This window comes from Myotis daubentonii, chromosome 1, assembly GCF_963259705.1.
Source record: "Myotis daubentonii chromosome 1, mMyoDau2.1, whole genome shotgun sequence".
Classification (NCBI taxonomy): Eukaryota; Metazoa; Chordata; class Mammalia; order Chiroptera; family Vespertilionidae; genus Myotis; species Myotis daubentonii.
In genome coordinates, this window is record NC_081840.1 from 90,031,256 (window position 1) to 90,052,869 (window position 21,614).

At 36.6% G+C, this 21,614-nt stretch overlaps 1 protein-coding gene across 2 annotated transcripts in view; it reads right to left on the reverse strand.

Annotated features, from left to right (window-relative positions):
* RALGAPA1 (Ral GTPase activating protein catalytic subunit alpha 1) overlaps nucleotides 1-21,614 on the reverse strand; it is a 275,949-nt gene that overhangs the window by 146,931 nt on the left and 107,404 nt on the right. The window contains exons 18-25 of one of the 2 annotated variants that reach the window (XM_059710675.1): nucleotides 18,728-20,269; nucleotides 16,837-16,961; nucleotides 15,028-15,244; nucleotides 13,735-13,911; nucleotides 8,669-8,821; nucleotides 5,278-5,471; nucleotides 4,928-5,026; nucleotides 150-305 (exon numbers count right to left, since the gene is read on the reverse strand). In XM_059710675.1, the coding sequence (XP_059566658.1) occupies nucleotides 150-305; nucleotides 4,928-5,026; nucleotides 5,278-5,471; nucleotides 8,669-8,821; nucleotides 13,735-13,911; nucleotides 15,028-15,244; nucleotides 16,837-16,961; nucleotides 18,728-20,269 (2,663 nt within the window). The remainder of the gene's footprint in view (nucleotides 1-149; nucleotides 306-4,927; nucleotides 5,027-5,277; nucleotides 5,472-8,668; nucleotides 8,822-13,734; nucleotides 13,912-15,027; nucleotides 15,245-16,836; nucleotides 16,962-18,727; nucleotides 20,270-21,614) is intronic. The other variant, XM_059710684.1, reaches the window with a different exon arrangement.

Genomic DNA, 21,614 nt, shown 5'->3' on the forward strand with positions numbered 1-21,614 from the left:
CAAATGACGTCATAAAATGAAAAAACTTGTAAATAAACCACTACATAGGAAAAAATTTTAATTCTAGACTTTGAATGTCAGGAGTTAAACAGAATTGAGAATCAAAGATAAACATATAAAGCAACTTGCTAGGAAGTGCATATATTTACCTGATCGATATGAAGTAATCCACAATGCATTATGTTATAAAAATGTGTCAGAAAATCTCTATTTGGAGAAACATCTTGTCTTCTTTTCATTGTATTGCAAATAAGTTTATAAGCATGTAATTTCCCTTGCTTATATTTATCAGTCAACATGGTTGCCTACAATTTAAAAACATTGGCTTTATTACTAAAAAACAAATACTGTTTATTAAATACTTAAACATTTAAATATATCAAGAAATATATATACATATATATGTATGTAAACATACACACACACACACACACACACACACACTCACACACCCACACTAGAGGCCTAGTGCATGAATTTGTGCATGGGTAGGGTCCCGTGGCCTGGCCGGTGATTGAGGCCATCTCGGGGCCGGCTGGCCAGGGAGAGGGACCGCGGGAGGTTGGCCGCCCAGGCAGTGGGAGTGCACTGACCATCCGACCGGCCAGGGGGAGGGATTGCAGGAGGTTGGGCAGCCATGGAAGGCTGACTGTGGGAGTGCACTGACCACTCGGCCAACTGCGGTGAGGGACCACGGGGTTGGCTGGCTGGAAGGAGGGACTGTGGGAGGATGGCTGTGGGAGCACACTGATCACCAGGGGGCAGCTCCTGTGTCGAGTGTCTGTCCCCTGGTGGTCAGTGTGTGTCATAACAACCGGTTGTTCAGTCGACTGGTCCTAACGGTCATTTAGGCTTTTATATATATACTAGAGGCCCGGTGCACAAAAATTTGTGCACTCGGGGGGGAGGGGGGTTCCATCAGCCCGGCCTGTGCCCTTTCGCAGTCTGGGACCCCTCGGGAGATAACGACCTGCTGGCTTAGGCACGCTCCCGGGTGGCAGAGGGCAGGCCCAATCCCTAGGTGCAGGCCCTGGTCGGGCTCAGAGTAGGGCCGATTGGGGAGTTGGGGCACCGCAACCTGTCACACACAGAGCCACAGGCCAATCAGGGAGTTGGGGAGCTCCCCCCTATCAGGCACAGAGCAGTGCTGATCAGGGGGTTGGGCGCTGCACCCTGTCACACAAAGAGCCGCAGGGCAATCAGGGGGTTGGGGAGGTCCCCCTTTCAGGCACAGAGCAGGGCTGATCAGGGGGTTGGGGAGGTCCCCCTGTCACGAACAGAGCAGGGCCGATAGGGAGGTTGTGGCCCCGCCCCTGTCACACACAGAGCTGCAGGGCGATCAGGGGGTTTGGGCGCTGCCCCCTGTCACGCTGACCCCAGTGCCGGGAGGCCTCACGGCTCCTCTGATCCCAGGGCTGGGAGGCATATTACCCTTTTACTATATAGGATAGAGGCCTGGTGCATGGGTGGGGGCTGGCTGGTTTGCCCTGAAGGGTGTCCTGGATCAGGGTGGGGGTCCCCACTGGGGTACCTGGCCAGGCTGGGTGAGGCGATGATGGCTGTTTGCAGCTGGTCACACCCCCTTGAGGGTGGGGGTCCCCACTGGGGTGCCTAGCCAGTCTGGGTGAGGGGCTGAGGGCTGTTTGCAGCTGGTCATACACCCTTCAGGGTGGGGGTCCCCACTGGGGTGCCTGGCCAGTCTGGGTGAGGGGCTGAGGGCTGTTTGCAGCTGGTCACACACCCTTCAGGGTGGGGGTCCCCACTGGGTGCCTGGCCAGTCTGGGTGAGGGGCTGAGGGCTGTTTTCAGGCTGGTGGGTGACTGAACCTCCCAACCACTCATTTTTTTATTTTTTTTAAAATTCTGGGCCAGCTTTAGCTCTGAGTCTTGGCTCCAGCTCTTAGGCCTCCGCTGCTGAAAGCAGGTTTCTGGCCTTTGTTTTCCTTCTGTATTTGAAACAGTGTTGCGATCCTGCTGGCTGAAGCCCGGCCGACTAAAGCAGGTTTCTGGGGTTTTGTTTAGCTTCTATATTTGTAACATAGTTGCTTAGAGTTGCAGCTCAGAGGCTGGCAGCGGCAGGCAGGGAACGTTGGAGTCCTCCGTCACTGAAGCAAGCAAGCCTCATGTTCGCTTTAAGCTGCCTGGCTGCCGGCCGCCATCTTGGCTGGCAGTTGATTTGCATATTGCCCTGATTAGCCAATGGGAATGGTAGCGGTCGTACGCTAATTACCATGTTTCTCTTTTATTAGATAGGATATTTTTCAAAGCACATCTTATTTATATAACAAAGGGTTATTTATATATCCCTTACAGTAGGATAGTTTTGTTAGTAAGTTTTCTGTGCCTGTAACATCAAATGCTTTACTATTCATTTTTTTTTAATGTATTTTATTGATTTTTTACAGAGAGGAAGGGAGAGAGACAGAGAGTCAGAAACATCGATGAGAGAGAAACATCGATCAGCCGCCTCCTGCGCATCCCCCACTGGGGATGTGCCCGCAACCCAGGTACATGCCCCTGACCGGAATCGAACCTGGGACCCTTCAGTCCACAGGCCGACGCTCTATCCACTGAGCCAAACCGGCTTCGGCTTGTTTCGTTTTTAAATAGACTTTTTAAAAGAATAATCTTAGGTTCATAGCAAAATCGAGCATAAAGTACAGTTTTCATATACTCCTTAACCCCACACATGCTATTTTTTTTATAATTTAAATTCTTTTTTGTTTAAAGTATTACATAAGTCTCCTTTCTCCCCATTCACCTCTCCCTGACTTCCCCCACTCCCCTGTAAAGCAATATATTTATTTTCATTTATTTCTATGTTGGCTCAATTTCTTTGAACTAAATATCAGAATTACCTAAACCATTTCCATTAAAATGATACAAAATAGTATGAATAACCACACAGTTTCGCTTAGAAAAATGTATCAAACATATCAAGTGATATTTAAAATAATCACATCTTTAAAAGTACAGCCGAAACCGGTTTGGCTCAGTGGATAGAGCGTCAGCCTGTGGACTGTAGGGTCCCAGGTTTGATTCCGGTCAAGGGCATGTACCTGGGTTGCAGGCACATCCCCAGTGGGAGATGTGCAGGAGGCAGCTGATCAATGTTTCTCTCTCATTGATGTTTCTAACTCTCTATCTCTCTCCCTTCCTCTCTGTAAAAAATCAATGGAATATATTTAAAAAATTAAAAAATTAAAAAAATAAAAGTACATAAATAGTGTGACACAAATTTAAGATTAATATTTCATTAAATACAATCTTATATAATAAAAGCTTAGTATGCAAATGTCCCCTCCACTGGAGTTCTTCTGGGAGTTCAACCAGGGGGCGGGCCGACTGGGGGAAGAGAGGGATGCCCCAGTGGCAGCAGACAGCTGGGGAAAATGAGGGAGTACCTGGCCGGTGGCCGGCAGCTGGCAGCCGCTACGGACCGTACCAGTACACGAATTTCTTGCACTGGGCTTCTAGTAAAAACATAATCCTATATAATAAAAGCCTAATATGCAAATCTACCGAACGGCGGAATAACCAGTGGACCAACTGGTCGCTATGATGTACACTGACCACCAGGGGGCAGACGCTTAATGCAGGAGCTGCCTACAGCCTGCAGGCCAGACCAGCAGCAGCAGGGGGAGGGGGGAGTGGGAGGAGGGGGGCAGTGAGTGGGTAGCACCAGGCCAGCCAAGGTGGGTGCCAGCAGGGCCCCCCTGATTGGCCCGCCAGTCACCAAAGATCAGCCCTGATCGTCAGCCAGGCCTAGGGACCCTACCTGTGCACGAATTTTGTGCACTGGGCCTCTAGTTTTCTATAAAAATGATGCATCCTGTACAACAAGCATATCAACGCACAGCCGGCGGGCCACATGTGGCCCACAATGAATATTTTTGCAGCCCCACCAATATAATGGTATGTAAGAAACGTTTCAAAAATTGTGTAACTTAATTTTTACAATATCCTGTTATACATAATCTTACCTAATAGACAAACATGTAAATTGACTGTACCTTCAATATGCTAACCAGCCAATCAGGAGAGTATGCAAATTAACCTAACAAAGATGGTGGTTAATTCGCATACGTAGGCTCCAAGCAGTGGAGCAAAGCCTGACGGCCCCTGGGCCGGCGGAACAGCGAAAGCCTCACGGCCGCGGGGCCAGCTCCAACTGGAGCCCGGCTAGAGCGAAGGCCTGGGTGCCGGTGCCGGAGGAAAACCGGTGCCACCAGCCAGGGGAAAGGAAGGCCTATTGCACGAATCTCTTCGTGCAACAGTCCTCTAGTTATTAATAATGAACTCTAACGTTCACTAATGATTGATTACTATAATCGTGTTGTATTCATTTCCCTTATGCGCCTTACGCGCAGGGGCACCATTTCTTTCGACTAATACTAGCAGGGAATATTTTAGCAGCCGATTGCCATGCTATTAGTCTTATACTGACTCATTTGGTGTGTGCAACAGGAAATATTTCACTTTTGGAGAACCAGAAAAATAGGTTTATTTGCGTTATTAATTTGTGGAGTTAGTCAGTGTCTGGTAAGTTAATGTTCAAGAAAAAAATATTAATTTTTATTAAAATGTTCTATTATTTTATGTTAATGATTACTCATTTCAGCTCTTTGTAGTCAGCATGTCACTATTGAAATAAACCTACATTTCTATGAAAATTAAAGCTTTTTTTTTTTGCGGCCCACATAAACTTAACCCTTGTTTATTTGGCCCATGTTAGCCTTTGAGTTTGACATGCTTGCTGTACAATAATTTTGCTATGCCCACTCTCTTTGCTGTATAACCCCTAATGACTAAAAACTAAGTGTGCTAGAAGACTATACAACAGCTCAAACATCTGTCAAATGTTTAAGACTGACATACATATATCCTAAATGAAATGTTTCAATTAATATTTTATATATTAAACTTACCTTGAAAAGCCAAGGTGTAAGAATTCTCAATGGAGGTATCAAAATTGGTGGAGAAGGGGAGGTCAGGTTATCAGTCGAAATGCCGAGGTTATCTCTAATCTGTAATTTTCAAATAAAATGCAACAAACCAATGAAAGGTGTTCTTTCTTCTAATTTGTTTTACCTTAAACTTGAGATCAAGTCAAGTATCTGTCACTAACTACATATTTAATCATGGTTAAGTGACTTCATTATGGTAAGCACCAGTATATAATAAGGGGGGAAAAAGGATGGTGTGGCTATGTTATTTAAGGCTTCTGCTTCTTAATACTTTATTTTACTTTCCTTCTCTTATATCTTTTCTTTTTTACCTTAGCTAAATTCTGCCAAAGTTCACAGAGGTAATCAAAAACTTGAGCATGTATTTCAGGATCCATAATAGCATTGACATCTCCCAAAATGCCTAGCATTCTCCGCCACATTACAGTAGCAACATCAGCATGCCATCCTGTAAGAGTACCCCCTGCCATCACACTACAACATTCAGATGGAAATTCACTGATTTCTATAGAAAAAAATAATACACAAGTATTAGTAATTTTTCTGGAGAATTGATCATAAAAACACAAAAGAGATGAATTAACTATCTTAAATATCTATAAAAGTAAAGAAATGTCAATATGCATTAGTGTTATTTTTTTCTTGATAAGGTAAAAATATTACGAGTTCATAATTCCTTATTATGGCAATAATTACTTATTCCATAGTGCTTCTATCTAGCTTTACATAAGGAGGAAATGATGAAGATACCAGATAAAGAAATTTATGTTTGATATAAAGATCATACAACTACATACTCTATCTAAAAACTATTTCAGATTATATCATCAAATTAACATAAAATCTCAGGCTACAGGCAGATCTTGTAGGAAGTCTTTATAAGCCAGTTTTTTTAGTTAAAACTTCCAAAGAAATACATTTCACAATTATATCAGACCTACCGTTAAAAGGATATCACAATGACATTGAAAAATACACATTTTTACTAAAATTTAAACATAATCTAAAATTTCCATATTTATATTCTTATTAATATTGGAAAGATTATATGTAAAAAATGTTACCTTGGATCCTAGTTATTTCTATCACAAATTATATGATGTATAAGTTATTTAATAACCTCCCTAAGGCTATGCTTCTTCATTTGTTAAATAGATGGTATAGCTAAATATCATTATAGGCCTCCACCAGCTTTAAAAAAAAAAAAATCTATTACTCTTTAAAAAATTTTTTTATTAAAGTTATTGGGGTGACACTGGTTAATAAATTATATAGGTTTCAGGTGTATGACACATTAAAAAACTCTTTCTATTCAATGTATATAATAAAAAAAGGAAACTCATTTGTCAGTAAAAATGAGTAAAAAATTTTCCTGCTTCATAAAAATCTCAATAATTTATGTTTGTTAGCATATGTACATCCTTTACTCTTAATGTTTACTTTTTTTTTTCTTTGCTTATAAGGTATACAATAACTGATTGTATTATTAAAAAGCTACTGAATAGTTTTTCACAATAATAAAAAATGGGCTCTGGTATAAACTCACTAAACTAACAGAAAGCGTGCAGTTTTTACTATCTCTGTTAACATTTCCCCTCTCTACAGACCGTTCATAATATAGTGATAAGTCAACTTTGTCTCTAATTATCCTTCTCAAACTAAACAAAATTTTAAATGATTACAAAGCAAGCAACAATTTACTTTTATTTTTTAATCCTCACCCGAGGATATTTCTAAAAACTGATTTGAGAGAAGAAATAGAGAAAAACATTGATGTGACAGAGAAACTTCAATCTGTTGCCTCCCATATGTGCCCCAACTGAGGATTAAACCCACAACCTTTTGGTGTACAGGATGATGCTCTAACCGAGTCATCTGGCCAGGGCACAATGTGTGATTCTTTAAATCCTAGATTGGGCTAATGGTGGCATAAGGTTGCAATAAAGGATATTATTGGGACAACTGAGGAAATTTAACTATGAACTAAAGCTGCAGTGACATATCAACATTAAATACCTTGAATGTGGCCATTATATTGTGGGCATGCAGGAAATTAATGCATACTTATTCTTAGGACATTCTCGCTGAAGTGTTGAGGTGTGTAGAGTCTGTTATTTCTAATTCACTCTTAAATGACTCAGCAAAAAAATAAAATTTAAAAAAAGGGATGGTGGGATTTTTTGTGTGACTGTGTGGGTATACACAAAGGGATAAAGTGGCAAATATTAACAACTGGTGAATTTAAAGGATTTATGGATATGCAAATTTCTAAAAGTTTAAAACTTATTCCAAATGCCAGGAAGAAAACTGAAAAAAAAAAAAAAATTGTAGGCCAAAGGAGGAAAGAAAAGGTTAGAAACAACGCACAACCAGAAATAGGGCTATGTAATTCCAAGTTAATTGCATGCTAAGAGAATGAGTACCTTAAAAAAAAAAATGGGGGGGGGGGGGGCGGCACAGAAGTTATATGGCTTAAAATTTCTTCCTTTGGTCAGAGAACAAATCTGCTGCATTATCAATGAAACTGGTATTCTGTATTATTTATTGTAAATATCTCAACAACTATGTCCTTGACCAAAGTTTTTAGCATACGTATTCGCAAAATGACTTATCTTGATGCTTATTACATCAAGTAGGACTTAGCAAAAATAACTTTTGTTTTTAAATTTATAGTTTCTGCCCTGACCGGTTTGGCTCAGTGGATAGACCGTCGGCCTGCGGACTCAAGGGTCCCAGGTTCGATTCTGGTCAAGGGCATGTACCTTGGTTGTGGGCACATCCCCAGTGGGGAGTGTGTGCAGGAGGCAGCTGATCGATGTTTCTCTCTCATCGATGTTTCTAACTCTCTATCCCTCTCCCTTCCTCTCTGTAAAAAATCAATAAAATATATTAAATTTATAGTTTCTAAGGTTTCCTACTTACTTTTTAACATTTACTTAAAAATAAAATACTTCATTTGGATTGCCTACTTTTTAATTAAATTTAGTTGATATACTTGAAGAATCAAGTTCAATGAAAAATTATTGATTTGATCAATTGTTTTTGCGAAAGCCTGATTAGCAAATGATAATTCTATTTTCTCCTGTGAGTCAGCAGGTTCTTCAGATACAACATTAAGAATAATGATGCCTGCCGAAACCGGTTTGGCTCAGTGGATAGAGCGTCAGCCTGCGGACTGAAAGGTCCCGGGTTCGATTCCGGTCAAGGGCATGTACCTGGGTTGCGGGCATATCCCCAGTGGGAGATGTGCAGGGGGCAGCTGATCGATGTTTCTCTCTCATCGATGTTTCTAACTCTCTATCTCTCTCCCTTCCTCTCTGTAAAAAATCAATAAAAAAATATATTTAAAAAAAAAAAAAAAAAAGAATAATGATGCCAAATTATGTCTTTCCTGTTTTAGAAAATGAATGGCACTATATCAATGATAATATAACACACAAAATTAATGTAATCACTAATGCTAGAACTGTAATCAACTATAAAATCACAAATAACAAAAATCAGAATATAAATATTATTCTTTAAGAGTAAGAAAAAATGTTATAGTAACAAATTTCCAAGATTAGAAAACCCCAATGACAGAATAATACATAATAAATATGTATATAATACATAATCAAATTTAAGATGCCTTATTTTAAGATCTCTTAACACTAATGCCCTGAAAGGAGAAATGGCAAATATCTAATTTCCAAATATTGCCTAGGTCATCTGGCGTCTGAAGAACAGAGTGGTGAAGTTTCTCATCAAGCTGCAGATCTTTCTGCTCCATATGTTCTATATTCAATGTAGAAGGAGAAGGTGTTTGTGACCTGGATCCCAGAGCTGAATGAACTGGAGAAGCACTTTCTGAACCTGTAGATATAATTTCATAAAATTAGCATAAAGATATTCAATACCCTCTGAGATGTAATGCTTAAGCCCCAATAAAATAGAAATTAAAAATATCAAGATAAAAAAGGTTATAAATTAGCCAAAGAGGTAAAATTAAAATATTATACAAAACTTTGTATCTAGTGGTCTCATCTTATGTCTACCATGGAACTAGTATGGAATCAGAATTGGACATACCAGCTAATAGAAGCCATCAATGAAGGCAAGAATATCTACTCCCATTCCTGGTCCAGCTATAGAGACTCTGGTACCCAGTGCTATTCAATTTCATTTACTTCAATCTTGGGGCAATTAGATTTATTTTATGATTACTTCTTCATATATTTTTTATTGATTTCAGAGAGGAAGGGAAAGGGGGAAAGAGAAAAACCAATGATGAGAGAGAATCATTGAACGGCTGCCTCCTGCATGCCCCCTACTGGGGATTGATCCTGCAACCCGGGCATGTGCCCTGACCGGGAATCGAACCCTGACCTCCTGATTCATAGGTGGACACTCAACCACTGAGTTGCTGATCAGGCTCTTGGGGCAATTGAAGAACTTGCTCCTTAGCCTATATATACCACTATGGTTGCTAGCCTGAATTACGGTGGTCCCTGGTGGTCCTAGTCTTTAGTCTCCCTCTAACCCAGCCGTGGGCAAACTACGGCCCGCGGGCCAGATCCGGCCCATTTGAAATGAATAAAACTAAAAAAAAAAAAAGACCATACCCTTTTATGTAATGATGTTTACTTTGAATTTATATTAGTTCACACAAACACTCCATCCATGCTTTTGTTCCGGCTCTCCGGTCCAGTTTAAGAACCCATTGTGGCCCTTGAGTCCCACCCCTGCTCTAACCCCTACCCCTTCTTCCTAATCTGTTCTCCATAAGGCAAAAAAAAACCACCCAAAAAACAAAAAAAGCAAGAAACAAACAAAAAAAAACAACCCAATATAAAAAACCCTAAAAACGAATCTAATCATGTCATTCTCTTATTTAAAATCCTTCTATGGCTCTTTAGGGGACTCAGCATAAGCCCAAACTTCGTAGTGTGGTTTTCCAGTCTTTCTGCAACTTTCTTACCATTCTACTCTCCCTCTAATACAGCAATTTGCAACCTTTTACATCTCATGGCACACATTAGTTAATTACTAAAATTCTGTGGCACACCAAAAAAATATTTTTTGCTGATCTAACAACAAAAAAAAGGTATAATTTTAATTGATTCACACTGAACAGCTATTGTTGTGTTGGCTGTTGTGATTTTTTAAAAATTTGACAATCTAAGCGAAAAGAGGTAGGTCAGTGCCCCTGACTATAAAGTAAGCTATTGCATGTTTTAAAAATTCTTGCAGCATACTGGTTGAAAATTGCTGCTCGACTACTTTTAAGTTCTAGCGATAGAAAGTAAACTGGTATTTATCAGAATGCATCATACCTCTGGCCTTTTTCACATGTTTTCCTTTACATGGAGCCCTAACTCTCTTCTTTTAGGCCTGGTTGACTTCTATTTATTTTTCAAGTCTCAGCTTAAACACTACTTTCTAAGAAGTCTAATCCTGACTTGACCTGACCAGTGTGAATAAGGATTCTCTGCTATATAACGCCTTGTATCTCCCCATTATATATCACTTATCACAATGACTTGAAACTGCCTGTTTAGTTTTAAATATACTCTGTAAGAATAGGGACTGTATCTATGTTATATACTATAGCATTGCCAGTGTCTACTACAGTGTCTGGCACATAGCAGGCATTCTTCTTATTTTATTTTTTTCATTCTTATTTTAAATTATATATAATGCAAATTAATATCATATTGAATAACTGGTGGTGGATGTAGTGGAGTACTGCGAGTACCAAGCAAGTAGTTAAAATATTAGGTCTTTTAATTTTATTTTTAAGCTTCTTTCTAGCAGAGGCCCTAGCCTGGTAACTCAGTTGGTTAGAGAGTCATCCCGATACGCAAAGGTTGCTGGTTCATCCCTGGTCAGCAATCAAACACTGAATGCATCACTAAGTAAAACAACAAACTGATGTTTTATTCTCTCTCTTTCAAAAAATCAATAAAAAAAGCTTTCTAGTAGAGAAATATCAATATTCTGTACTCAATAATCATAAAACTCTCTGATTGTTACCTCTTTCCATACACTAAAGCAAAAAGCACATAAATGAAATACATGTGTATTATTTTATTTCCACAAATGTGTCATTTCATATTATTCATATAATTTTTAAATATAACACAGTAAGTCCCTTAAAAAGTACATATGGAGGTATGAATGCCTTATTTAATGATAATTATATGGGTTAATCTAGGTTAAATTATGATACATAGTATGTGCTAAGTTTCCTGTCCTTCATTTGGAATTTGGTGTAAATTAATATGATACAAAATCATGTTAAAGGGCAGCTACAGAAACTTAAGGATACTATACCTTCATACAAACACAAACTGCTGAGGGCACAATGAAAAAAATCTCCTTAACATTTATCAAAAAATTTAAGTATGTGACAAAAACAATCATTAGCTTCGCAGTCAAAAGCAAAAGAGATTTTTTTGCTTTGTTATAAATATGTACAGTATATCCAAGGTATGACATTAAATATTATTTACATTTTTTATTCTTACCCAAAGATATTTTTAAATTGATTTTCAGAGAGAGAGAGAGAAAAAAAACTTGGTTGTAAGAGAGAAACATCGAACAGTTGCCTCCTATAGCCACCCAGATTGGGGATTGAACCCATAACCTAGGTATGTACTCTGACTGGTAATCGAACCTGGTTCAACCAACCAAGCCATCCAGTCAGGACTAAAATATTAATTTTTTTAAAATAAAGATATTGCTATAAATATAGCCATGCCCACAAAACAAGCTATTTAGTTTCTGTTTTTATGACCTATATGAGATTTTATTTTGTAGTTCAAAAAAAGTTATAGGAAAACAGAAGGGTATTTCAGGACTACTAACATTCTTTGATAGAATACAGCTATTCTTAAAGTAAACAGTGTGATAACACATGCAAATTTCACCTTCAGAAAATACTGTGTTGAAATGTTTGTATATTGACTATATGAAGTTGTATTCTTCGCTGAATTTTATGTCTTCTAAACAAATTAATCCAAGAACTGGGTTAGTTTTCTAGACAAACACCCCTGACACTATTAATAATGGCCCCATTAAGATTAGAATACCTAATAAAACTTCCTAGTAGAGTCCTAGAAGCAGTCACTATGTATAGCAAACATACGTTACATAAATATTAAAAATTCTTAGAAATTGAATTAGCCCGAAATCATTGTGAGGCAAAGGCCTAAAATAAGTTATCTATACATATCAAGTTTTATTTTCAGAGCTTTGTGTGAAACTTTATTTTTGGTAACTAAAAAGAAATAAGAAAGAAAAAGTGGGATTATACTTCTTTTACATATTATAATCTTTTGAAGATACAATAGTCTGATAAATAGCTTAAAGAAAACTAGAATATGGCTTATATGGTAAACATCTCTAGTTCACTCATCAGAGCAAGATGTTTAGAAAGTTTTCTTACCTTCAAAAAAGGAACTCGCCTCCAGATTAAGACAGAGGCACATATGGTGGGATTCTGAGTCACAAGCTGGGATGGTTATCAGGAGATCTCTAAACTACTGAGCAAACTTCTCAGGCATTTTATTATTTCTACTTTGAAATTCCAATCTTTTCAAGGTTCAATAATCTCTCTACACTGTCCAAAAATTTAGTTTTGATAATATTAAAATGTGTGTCACAGTAAAATCTAAAATCTTACTTTTTTTTCACACATTTTAAGTGTATAATTATATAAAATTGGCAACTGTATATAGTCCTGTATTCAACACAATAAAAATATATAACAGATCATCACCATTAAAAGCTTTCTTATGCCTATTTCCAGTTGATCCCCTTCCCTAACCAAGTTATCACTGATCTGCTTTGTCACTACAGTTTTGTCTTTTCTAGAATTTCCTATAGATGGGAATAATAAAGTATGGTATGTAGGCTTTTGTATTTGACTTCTCTCATTTAGCATGTTTTTGAGAGTTATGGTTTTCATATATTAACATTTAATTCCTTTTTCTTGAGTACAATTCCACTGAATATTCAATGAATGAATACATAATATGAAAAGTTGCTGAATATAATTATTTACTGTATAAACACAGAATATTAGTATATTGAAAAATAAGCTCAATAGCCAGTACGCTTTACATTTTTTATAATACTTGCCAAAGAAATATATAAAAATCTAGGCTGATTCTGAAAGACAATGAAAAAGGTAGAGTGCAGTAATTCTTAACTTTTGTTTGTTTGTTATCTATTTAAAAATTGCTGTAGAAAATGCTCTAATGTCAACATACACAAAATTTCACATACAATACTAGGAGTTCACAGAATCCCCTGAAGCTTATGCATGTGGATTCTAGGTCAAAAAACTCTCATTTATTTTTTTCTCCATTATTACATAAAGGTGAGTGAAAAAATAATACTTAGCCCTAGCTGGTTTGGCTCAGTGGCTAGAGTGTCAGCCTTCGGACCAGAGGGTCCTGGGTTTGATTCCGGTCAAGGGTACGTACCTTGATTGCAGGTTCCTCCCCGGCCCCAGCCCTGGTCAGAACTGGTGCACAAGGCAACCAATTGATGTGTTTCTCTCACATCGATGTTTCTGTCTTTCCCTCTCTCTTCTACTCTCCCTAAAAAAAAATCAATGGAAAAATATCCTCGGGTGAGGATTATAAACAACAACAAAACAATAATAATACTTAAATAGTTGTAAGTCATACTTAAAATCTATCAAAATTAAATTCTAAACAGGTTCTTTGGTGGATTTAAAAAATGCATTTAAGAAATAGAGTTCCCTTGAATAACTTTACCAGTAACCGTTGCAACTTCAGCAGAGAAAGCTTGTTGATTAAGACTGCTTGTTTCAGAATCTATGTGAAGCATGGTTAGACTAGCCACTTCTTGCTCTTCAGTACTCTGATGGTGACCAGAACCTGAATCCACATCAGCAGATGATGCAATCCCAGTATCAGCTCCAAAACCAAAATCTATAGGAAAAAGAAATGCTAGTACATAGAAGTCCCATTCACAAAACAAAAATATCTACAAGAGACACAGCTACTTCAGCAAAATAATTAAACTTTAACATTCTCCCTAAATCTACTGTATTTATATACCACTCACACAAGTGTAAATAATGTTAATACTTGGAAGTTTACAATTACAAAAAATTTTAAAAGTTCTCATAGATAATTATTAACAAACAACAATGATAAAAGACAGCCAGACATATATCATCACTATTCTTACCCATGTTTCTGATAGTTAGTAATACACTTACTGCTCTTAAAGTACTTTATAATCTTTAGTGTGTGTGTGTGTGTGTGTGTGTGTATGCATATATATATATATATATACACACACACACATATATATAGTAAAACTAACACATATGTGGATGATAAAAATCATTTTTCTTTTAAATCATATTTCCAGTCTGAGGTAAGAGCAGTATATATCCATAAGGGTGGCAAACATGTAATTCTCCAATGTATCTCCCAGCTCTTCACAAACTTGGTTCCCAAGGTTTTGACTTTCTTTTTTAAAATTTTGGTGCCTTTCACTGACTGCCAAGTGTAATACAGACTTACAGTAGAAAAGATATATGGTAGTGATATAATACCAAATAATATCACTGATGTCATTTTAATATGAATTATTCAAGAAACATTCTGAATAGTGTAGCAATAAACATAACCATACTGAACATACTGAAACACTGAACATAATTAGATTCCCAAATATGAGTATATAAAATAGTAAGAACTCATAATCATGACTATCTGACCTTTATTCTAATATCAAGTCCATACTAACTTTTTTTCCTTCCTACATTTTTGGTCTTTAAATCATTCATTTTATAAAAGGACAGTATATTTTGTCTTTTAAAATGTCTTTAGTCTGCCAAAATAAAGTGGCCCCAACTTGAAAATGATTCCCTAAAAATTCCTTTGGAATTTCACTGAAAAATGAAATCAAAATATGTAGAAATCCCCTACGTAATATTAGAGAGGAAGGTGATGGTCATGTGATTCATAAGTCAATCTCGAACAGAAAACAATCAACAAAAAAATAATAATGCTCAAATAGAAAAAGATACTTGCTGTCAAATTTTCGTCCATCATATTGGAAAGCACTGAAGGAATCCGAATGACTATCTGAGCTGATAAGATCACTGCTCCCTGCACTGGCAGGAGAAGTCCATTCTGAGGGTACACCTGGGTCATCAATAGGGCGCATTTGGTTCTGCTTGTTCAGAATATCAGGGAGGTCTTTGGGAATTTCGAGGCTGCCTGGACTACTTCCTCTTCTTGTCATAGTCTAAAAATTTAAGAAACATTTACCATTTTAAAAAAGTTCTTAAATTCTCACTAAACATCTGAAATCTTTCATTCCTGACACAATTATCACAATAAATGTTGTGAATTAGGGCCTGAAGCAGGAGGGGAAAAACATACTAACGGTACAATCTATATTAACTGTATGGAGCTGGGAGCTAGAACCTGAAACTATTAGTCCGCCTAAAGCAAAGACCCAAATATCAGATGGTGCTGGGCCTAATACTCTTAAGCCTCAAAAGGATCCATAAAGTAAATATAAGTTAAGAGAGTAGAAAGAGGAAAATATTCAAATGGAAAAAGAAGAAGCAATAAGAGATAGTGAAAGGAGGAAAGAATGCCACTCTACAATGATGTCATTCTATAATGATGCTATAAAGATGTTATTCTATAATGATCCTATAATTTTTTCCCCACTCAAAAAAAAAAATAAGGGTGGGAAATGTAATGGTCCTGCAGACTTTCATTAAAGACAAGTTGAGTTGGTGAAAGAGGGTATAAGGGGTATAAATGGTGATGAAATAAATTAATTAGTTAAAAAGTAAAGTTGAGCCCTAACCAGTTTGGCTCAGCGGATGGAGCGTTGGCCTGTGGACTCGAGGGTCCCAGGTTCGATTCCGGTCAAGGGCATGTACCTTGGTTGCGGGCACATCCCCAGTGGGAAGTGTGCAGGAGGCAGCTGATCGGTGTTTCTCTTTCATTGATGTTTCTAACTCTCTATCCCTCTCCCTTCCTCTCTGTAAAAAATCAATAAAATATTAAAAAAATTAAAAAAAAGTAAAGTTGAAACCCAAATGGAATACGACCATTCTTTTTGTTGTTGTTGTTAATTTTCACCTAAGGATATTTTTTCCACTGATTTTTAGAGAAAGTAGAAGGGAGGTGGAGGGAAAGAAACACTGATGTGAGAGAGACAAATGGACTGAACCGAGGGGCCTGGGATTGAGCCTGCAACTAAGGTACATGCCCTTGACCAAAATCGAACCTGGGACCCTTCAGTCCACAGGCCAGCACTGAGTCAAACCAGCCAGGCCTGGACTATGACCATTCTAAAAGGCAATTCCACATATACTTATCTTTCCTTAACAATTAAGCATTATTAGAGATAAAACTGCTTCTATTTTCATTTTGCCATAATTCTAATAATCAAAACAAAGGTAACTTTTAAATCTATTTCAAAGTTATCTGTAATGACTGAGAAATGTATGCTATTAATGTTATGGGAGTTTGGCCAGAAGACCTCCACTGTTGTCTTTTCTGCTAAGGGCTGGCAACAGGCATCAGGGTAACCTATGAGCGAATAGAGGGAGGATTAAGGAGGCAGAAGTTTATAGTTAAGTAGTTGAGCAAACACCTGTTTTACTCTGGTCAAAACTATATGCCTGCTTGTTTTAGCTTTTGAATAAAATATGAAAATATAATTTAAAATGTTTAATTAAAAAGGGTTAAATTTGGGGGAAGGCTGTTTTGAATAAAAATTTCCACATATTATATATAGATGAACACAGTTATACATCTTTTAGTTTCTCTACCTTCCTCTCTAAAACCAAATAAATAAAATAAAGTAATACTTACTGAGGCATTACCACTTCGAAGTCGTTCTGCTATAAACTCATCCATCAGATCAGGAACATTAGCATTGCTGCTGCCACTATCACTATTAAGAGGAGGCAGTTTTGGGCTCATATCCTCTTTATTGACTAAAAATAAATAAATAACTATATATAGTGAGGAAAGACTTAACCGCATTTTCTAAATTTGAAACAAACAAGAACAACTCAAAACAAATTACCTATGCCATATCAATTATTTGCCAAACATGCATTTATAAATAATATCTCTCCCTTTAGATTTAATTTTAAGAATTAGTAAACTGATATTTACTTTAACTAAGCAGATGTTAGTCAATCTTCAGTATAACCTTAAATAGCAAGAAAGCTTATAGATAAGCACTAGTTGGAGTTAGGTTAATATTGATTATAAAGAAACTGGTATATTTATCTTTCTTTCTGCCTCTATACTTCTATTTAGTCAATTTATAATTCCCCTTTTTTCCAAAAGAATATTTGCAATAAATATATCCCTTGAATCTACGCAAATCTCAGTGGGACATAAATGCATTTAAATTTAGGTATTTATAAATAAAAATTCTATGATTTTGACATGTCGCTTCTATTCACTACAAAATCTAATTTTATTGCTTTAATAAAAGGTATTTTCACAAAGGTTTTTCTGTAAAAAGAAAAGCCCAAAATAGTTTTCTTGATATTTTTTATCATCTTGATTTTTTAATGTCTACATTCTGATTAACATTACCAAGAAAGTGTTAAACTTGGGAATTTAAATTACAGAAAATAAGATATTTCACTATTATGCCATTAAAAAGTTGATTTCTCTTCAATTAAAAGAAAATAAGCACTTGTTATATTCCTAATTAACTACAAAGCATTTCAGGTTAAGAAAATACACTGATCAGGAGCTAACTGTGAAATACCATTATCTTTATAGTAATGGCCAGGCTTTGCTAAGCTGTCAAATACTGCCCTCAAGTGGCATTAATGGCTCAATGCAAGTTGCATTCATTGTTAATCATGCTAACAAAACCATGTTAAACAAATAAAATCAAAACCTACCTTACTGCTGAAAGTTAATTTTCTATATATGTAAAGTTATTTTAAATTTGAATCAAGACAAAATAGTTATCACAATCTCGCTTTTTTTAATCTGTCCATAGAGGTTCCATATTTAAATCATGATTGGTTATCATGAAACCTTTATGCACATCTAAAATCTCAGAAAAGAGAAAGTAACAATAAGTGTTTCAAGGACATAATTTGCATTCTATACAAATGAATGCAAAACTAAATAGTCTATAGCTTGTTTGGAAATCACTTAAATAAGTAATAACTATATATTTTTAGATTTAAGAAATAATGTCCTCTTCAATTACAGTTAACTAAAAATGTTGGTGCTGATTGTAGGACCTTGATTTCCATTATGTTACAAATGTCAAAGTAACATTCTACCAAGAAAAAAATATAAGCAGTAAAAATAAATGAACTCCATGATATAGCTAGTGCCCTTTTAAATATAAACTATAGGGGTGAAAGTATTCTAGCTCTTCAGAAAACTTAATTTCAAGGCTCATGTAGTAAACACTCAGAAAAAAAATATTTTATTTAGATAACCTTTGGAAGGTTATTGAAATTTTCCTATATCTTCCTTTTTCTTATCTTGTTCAGCAGCAAAGAGGTTTAACTAAATGCCTTATAAGGGAAATTAGTAATTTAAATAAACGTTTTATGCTGGGAAAAATACAGCTGGGAAAAGGCGCATGCATAACCAAACAGAGAGAAAGCAGTGACCATCCCAAAGCTTTTTGATTGCTTATAGCTTGCTTCAGTTGCATTAAGCCAAACTGGTGCTGTCTTTCTCCTTTTGCGCTCTGCACATTGTTAGTGCTCACCTGCAGCTTTCCTTCCAAAATAGCCCATTACATGACTGTACAGATCCCTCAGTGGAGCCTCTGGTGGCATTCTGTTCTGCCTCTGTGGGGAAACATTTGCCTTCGGCTTTGAAAGAGCATGTACAACAGTTTTATAAACGCCACCCAGGGAGCCCTGCGGTAGTCCTGTATCATGACTTGATGATCTAAGAGTACTACGACTACCTAGCTGATTACTTGCAATTCCTTCCTTTTGTAATATGGTGGGAATTTCTGTAGACTCCTTAATTGTTTTACTACTTACTGATGTTGTACCAATTGTATCTAGAGGTCTATACACACCAGGTCTTACTAGCTCAGAAACACTATTTGAGCTGGTATGGGGGGGGTTACTGGTGTTGCTATTGCTACTACTACTGAAGCCGCTGAGCTTCCGCAGTCTCATCTTCCATGGGGCCTCTTTGTTTTCCATAGGATTATAAAACTGAACTGACTCAGTAGATGGTCTAAAAGTAACATGAACACTAGTTCGTTTTTTAGTAGCAATTTTCATGATTTTGGCTCTATGAGTTACTGTTTCAGACAAGCTCCTTTTGGTTGGAGAAAGCTTGCTAGTGTTTGTAACATGAGGCATTCTACGGTTAACAGGTGCTTTTAGTGTGGTTTTCTTGGCATGCATAACATGAGGGACAGTTTTGTTTTCATTAATTTGCATATCTATAACCTTTTCAACTAGTGTTATATCTACACAAGCATCTAATTCTGTGGCTGCTTGTCGATATAGGTATTTCCTCTTTTCTTTATCACAAGGGCTACCTGAACTAGGTTCCGATGACTGTTTATCACTGTTTAGTTGCTTAGATTTTTCAGAAGTCTTTGTTCTCATAAAACTATCTAATTGGTTAGATGAAATATTATTCATGAAGACAGATGAGTTTTGTTCTCTTTGAAACTGTATGTTTACAGGAGTCCCAACAAAAGAGGAGATATTTTCTAATTTATTTTCTTGATCTAAGTATTCTGATTTATCTAAGGATGACCTTTCATCCCTATTTACTGCAATAATCACTTCCTGAGAAGCTGCATCTTTACCTAACTCATTTTTACTGTGATTTTCCTGGTTTTCCTTAAAATATTCTTTCAGGGAGGAAAGAAGATCGTCATCTCCTTCAAGGTCAATGTACTGGATTTGTTCAAAAGCTGAATCTGCGAGTTCTACTGGATCTATTAAGTGACAAAGATGGTCATATATGCTATCACCAACTTCCAGAGAAGACTCTCTACTATGAGTATCAGTGATGTGGCTTTCAGTGGATCTAGTTATTGAAGAAGCCTCTGTGGAACTCTGCAAGCTTGGCGCATGACGGGACGAACTGTCAATGACAGGAACTGCACCTTTGGCTCGTTCAACAGTGAATGGTTCCAAGATGTCAGAAGTGCTGCTACTTCGAGGCAGTGGCTGTTCCTCATTCAATGCACCAAAAACTTCATTCCCAGTGTCTTCACTTTGTGAAAAATGTCTGACTCTAGTTGGGCGGGGAAGTATTTGAGTATCATCAATATCTGTAAAAAAGAAATATTACATAGAGTAGAATGATATGAATATGAAAAATAAGTATTACTTTCGACCATACTCTAGTCATATGCTAAAAAATAAAAAAATTCTGAGATTTTTGTAAGCTCAATGAAAGAAAATCTATTAAAAGTACAAATCCGTTTTTAAATAATGATGGGCACAAGCCAATACAGCAGTGTCAATGAATTAGAAAACTACCAGAATATATTTTAAAATGTTAACATGCATAGAAAGAGACAGTAAGGTGATGAAACATTTGGAAGTGCAGTTAAAGATAGAGCTGTGCCAATAAATCAAGCAATTCAAACTGCTGTTCAGTTTTTCCTACTTAAGTTCCAAGCAGAAAAACTAGATCTTAACATAGAAAGCTGATCTAAATATACCATTGTAAAGTCTTATAGGGCCTCATAAATTCCCATTTTCTTCCTTATCAGGCAAGAGTCATCATCTTTTCTGCAAATCTTGCCTGTTTGATCATACATTACAAATGAAAATCTCCACCCTCCTCCTAAACTTCTCTTTGCCAGGAAACTTTTTGTTCTATTAAGTATTTTATTTAATTTTATTATAGCATTAACATCTATTCATCCCTATCAAATAAAATCAATACATTGTTTTAAAAAAACCTAATTGTATTTTTAAATTTCTGACTAAAACACCATTGAATCCACTAGGAAGAAACCTCCTCTGCCTATCACTAGCCCTTTCCATTAAACAACCATCAAACTTTAAAAACTATATGTTTTCTTACATCTTTTTAAAAATCACAGATTTTTAATAAAAGTGGACATTACAGACTGTCTACTTTAACTCTCTCACTGAGGAAATCGAGGCTTAAAGAAGTGAAACTACTTTCTCAAATTTATAATCATAGTTTGAGAAGCAGGCTTAATGTTCCATGTTATTACATTGTTTTTGCTGCCTGAATTGCTAAGTATATGGTAAAGGCTCAAAAATATTTATGAAATCAGAAATAACAAAATGAAATACTATTTAACTGTATAGATATATACAAATTAGAAATATCAGAAGTAAAATACATCTTTGAATTTACCATGGCCTTTACATTACCTAGAAATAACTAAAATATTTTTTTCAGAAGCCAGCAAAATACAATGAAAATAAGGACAAAGTCAAAAAGTCAGATGTTGCTACTCTTTAGGTTTGCAACACAAAGGTAATAAGCAACAGGACAATAACTGAACAATCAAAATGAGAATTCAGAAGCAAAGTAAGACAGATCTTGTCCAAGATCACATAGTAATTTATTGATGGTGCTGTCTAGAATTAGGCTTTCTTACATTAGACTCTGAGACCAGTTTTCTCATTTTT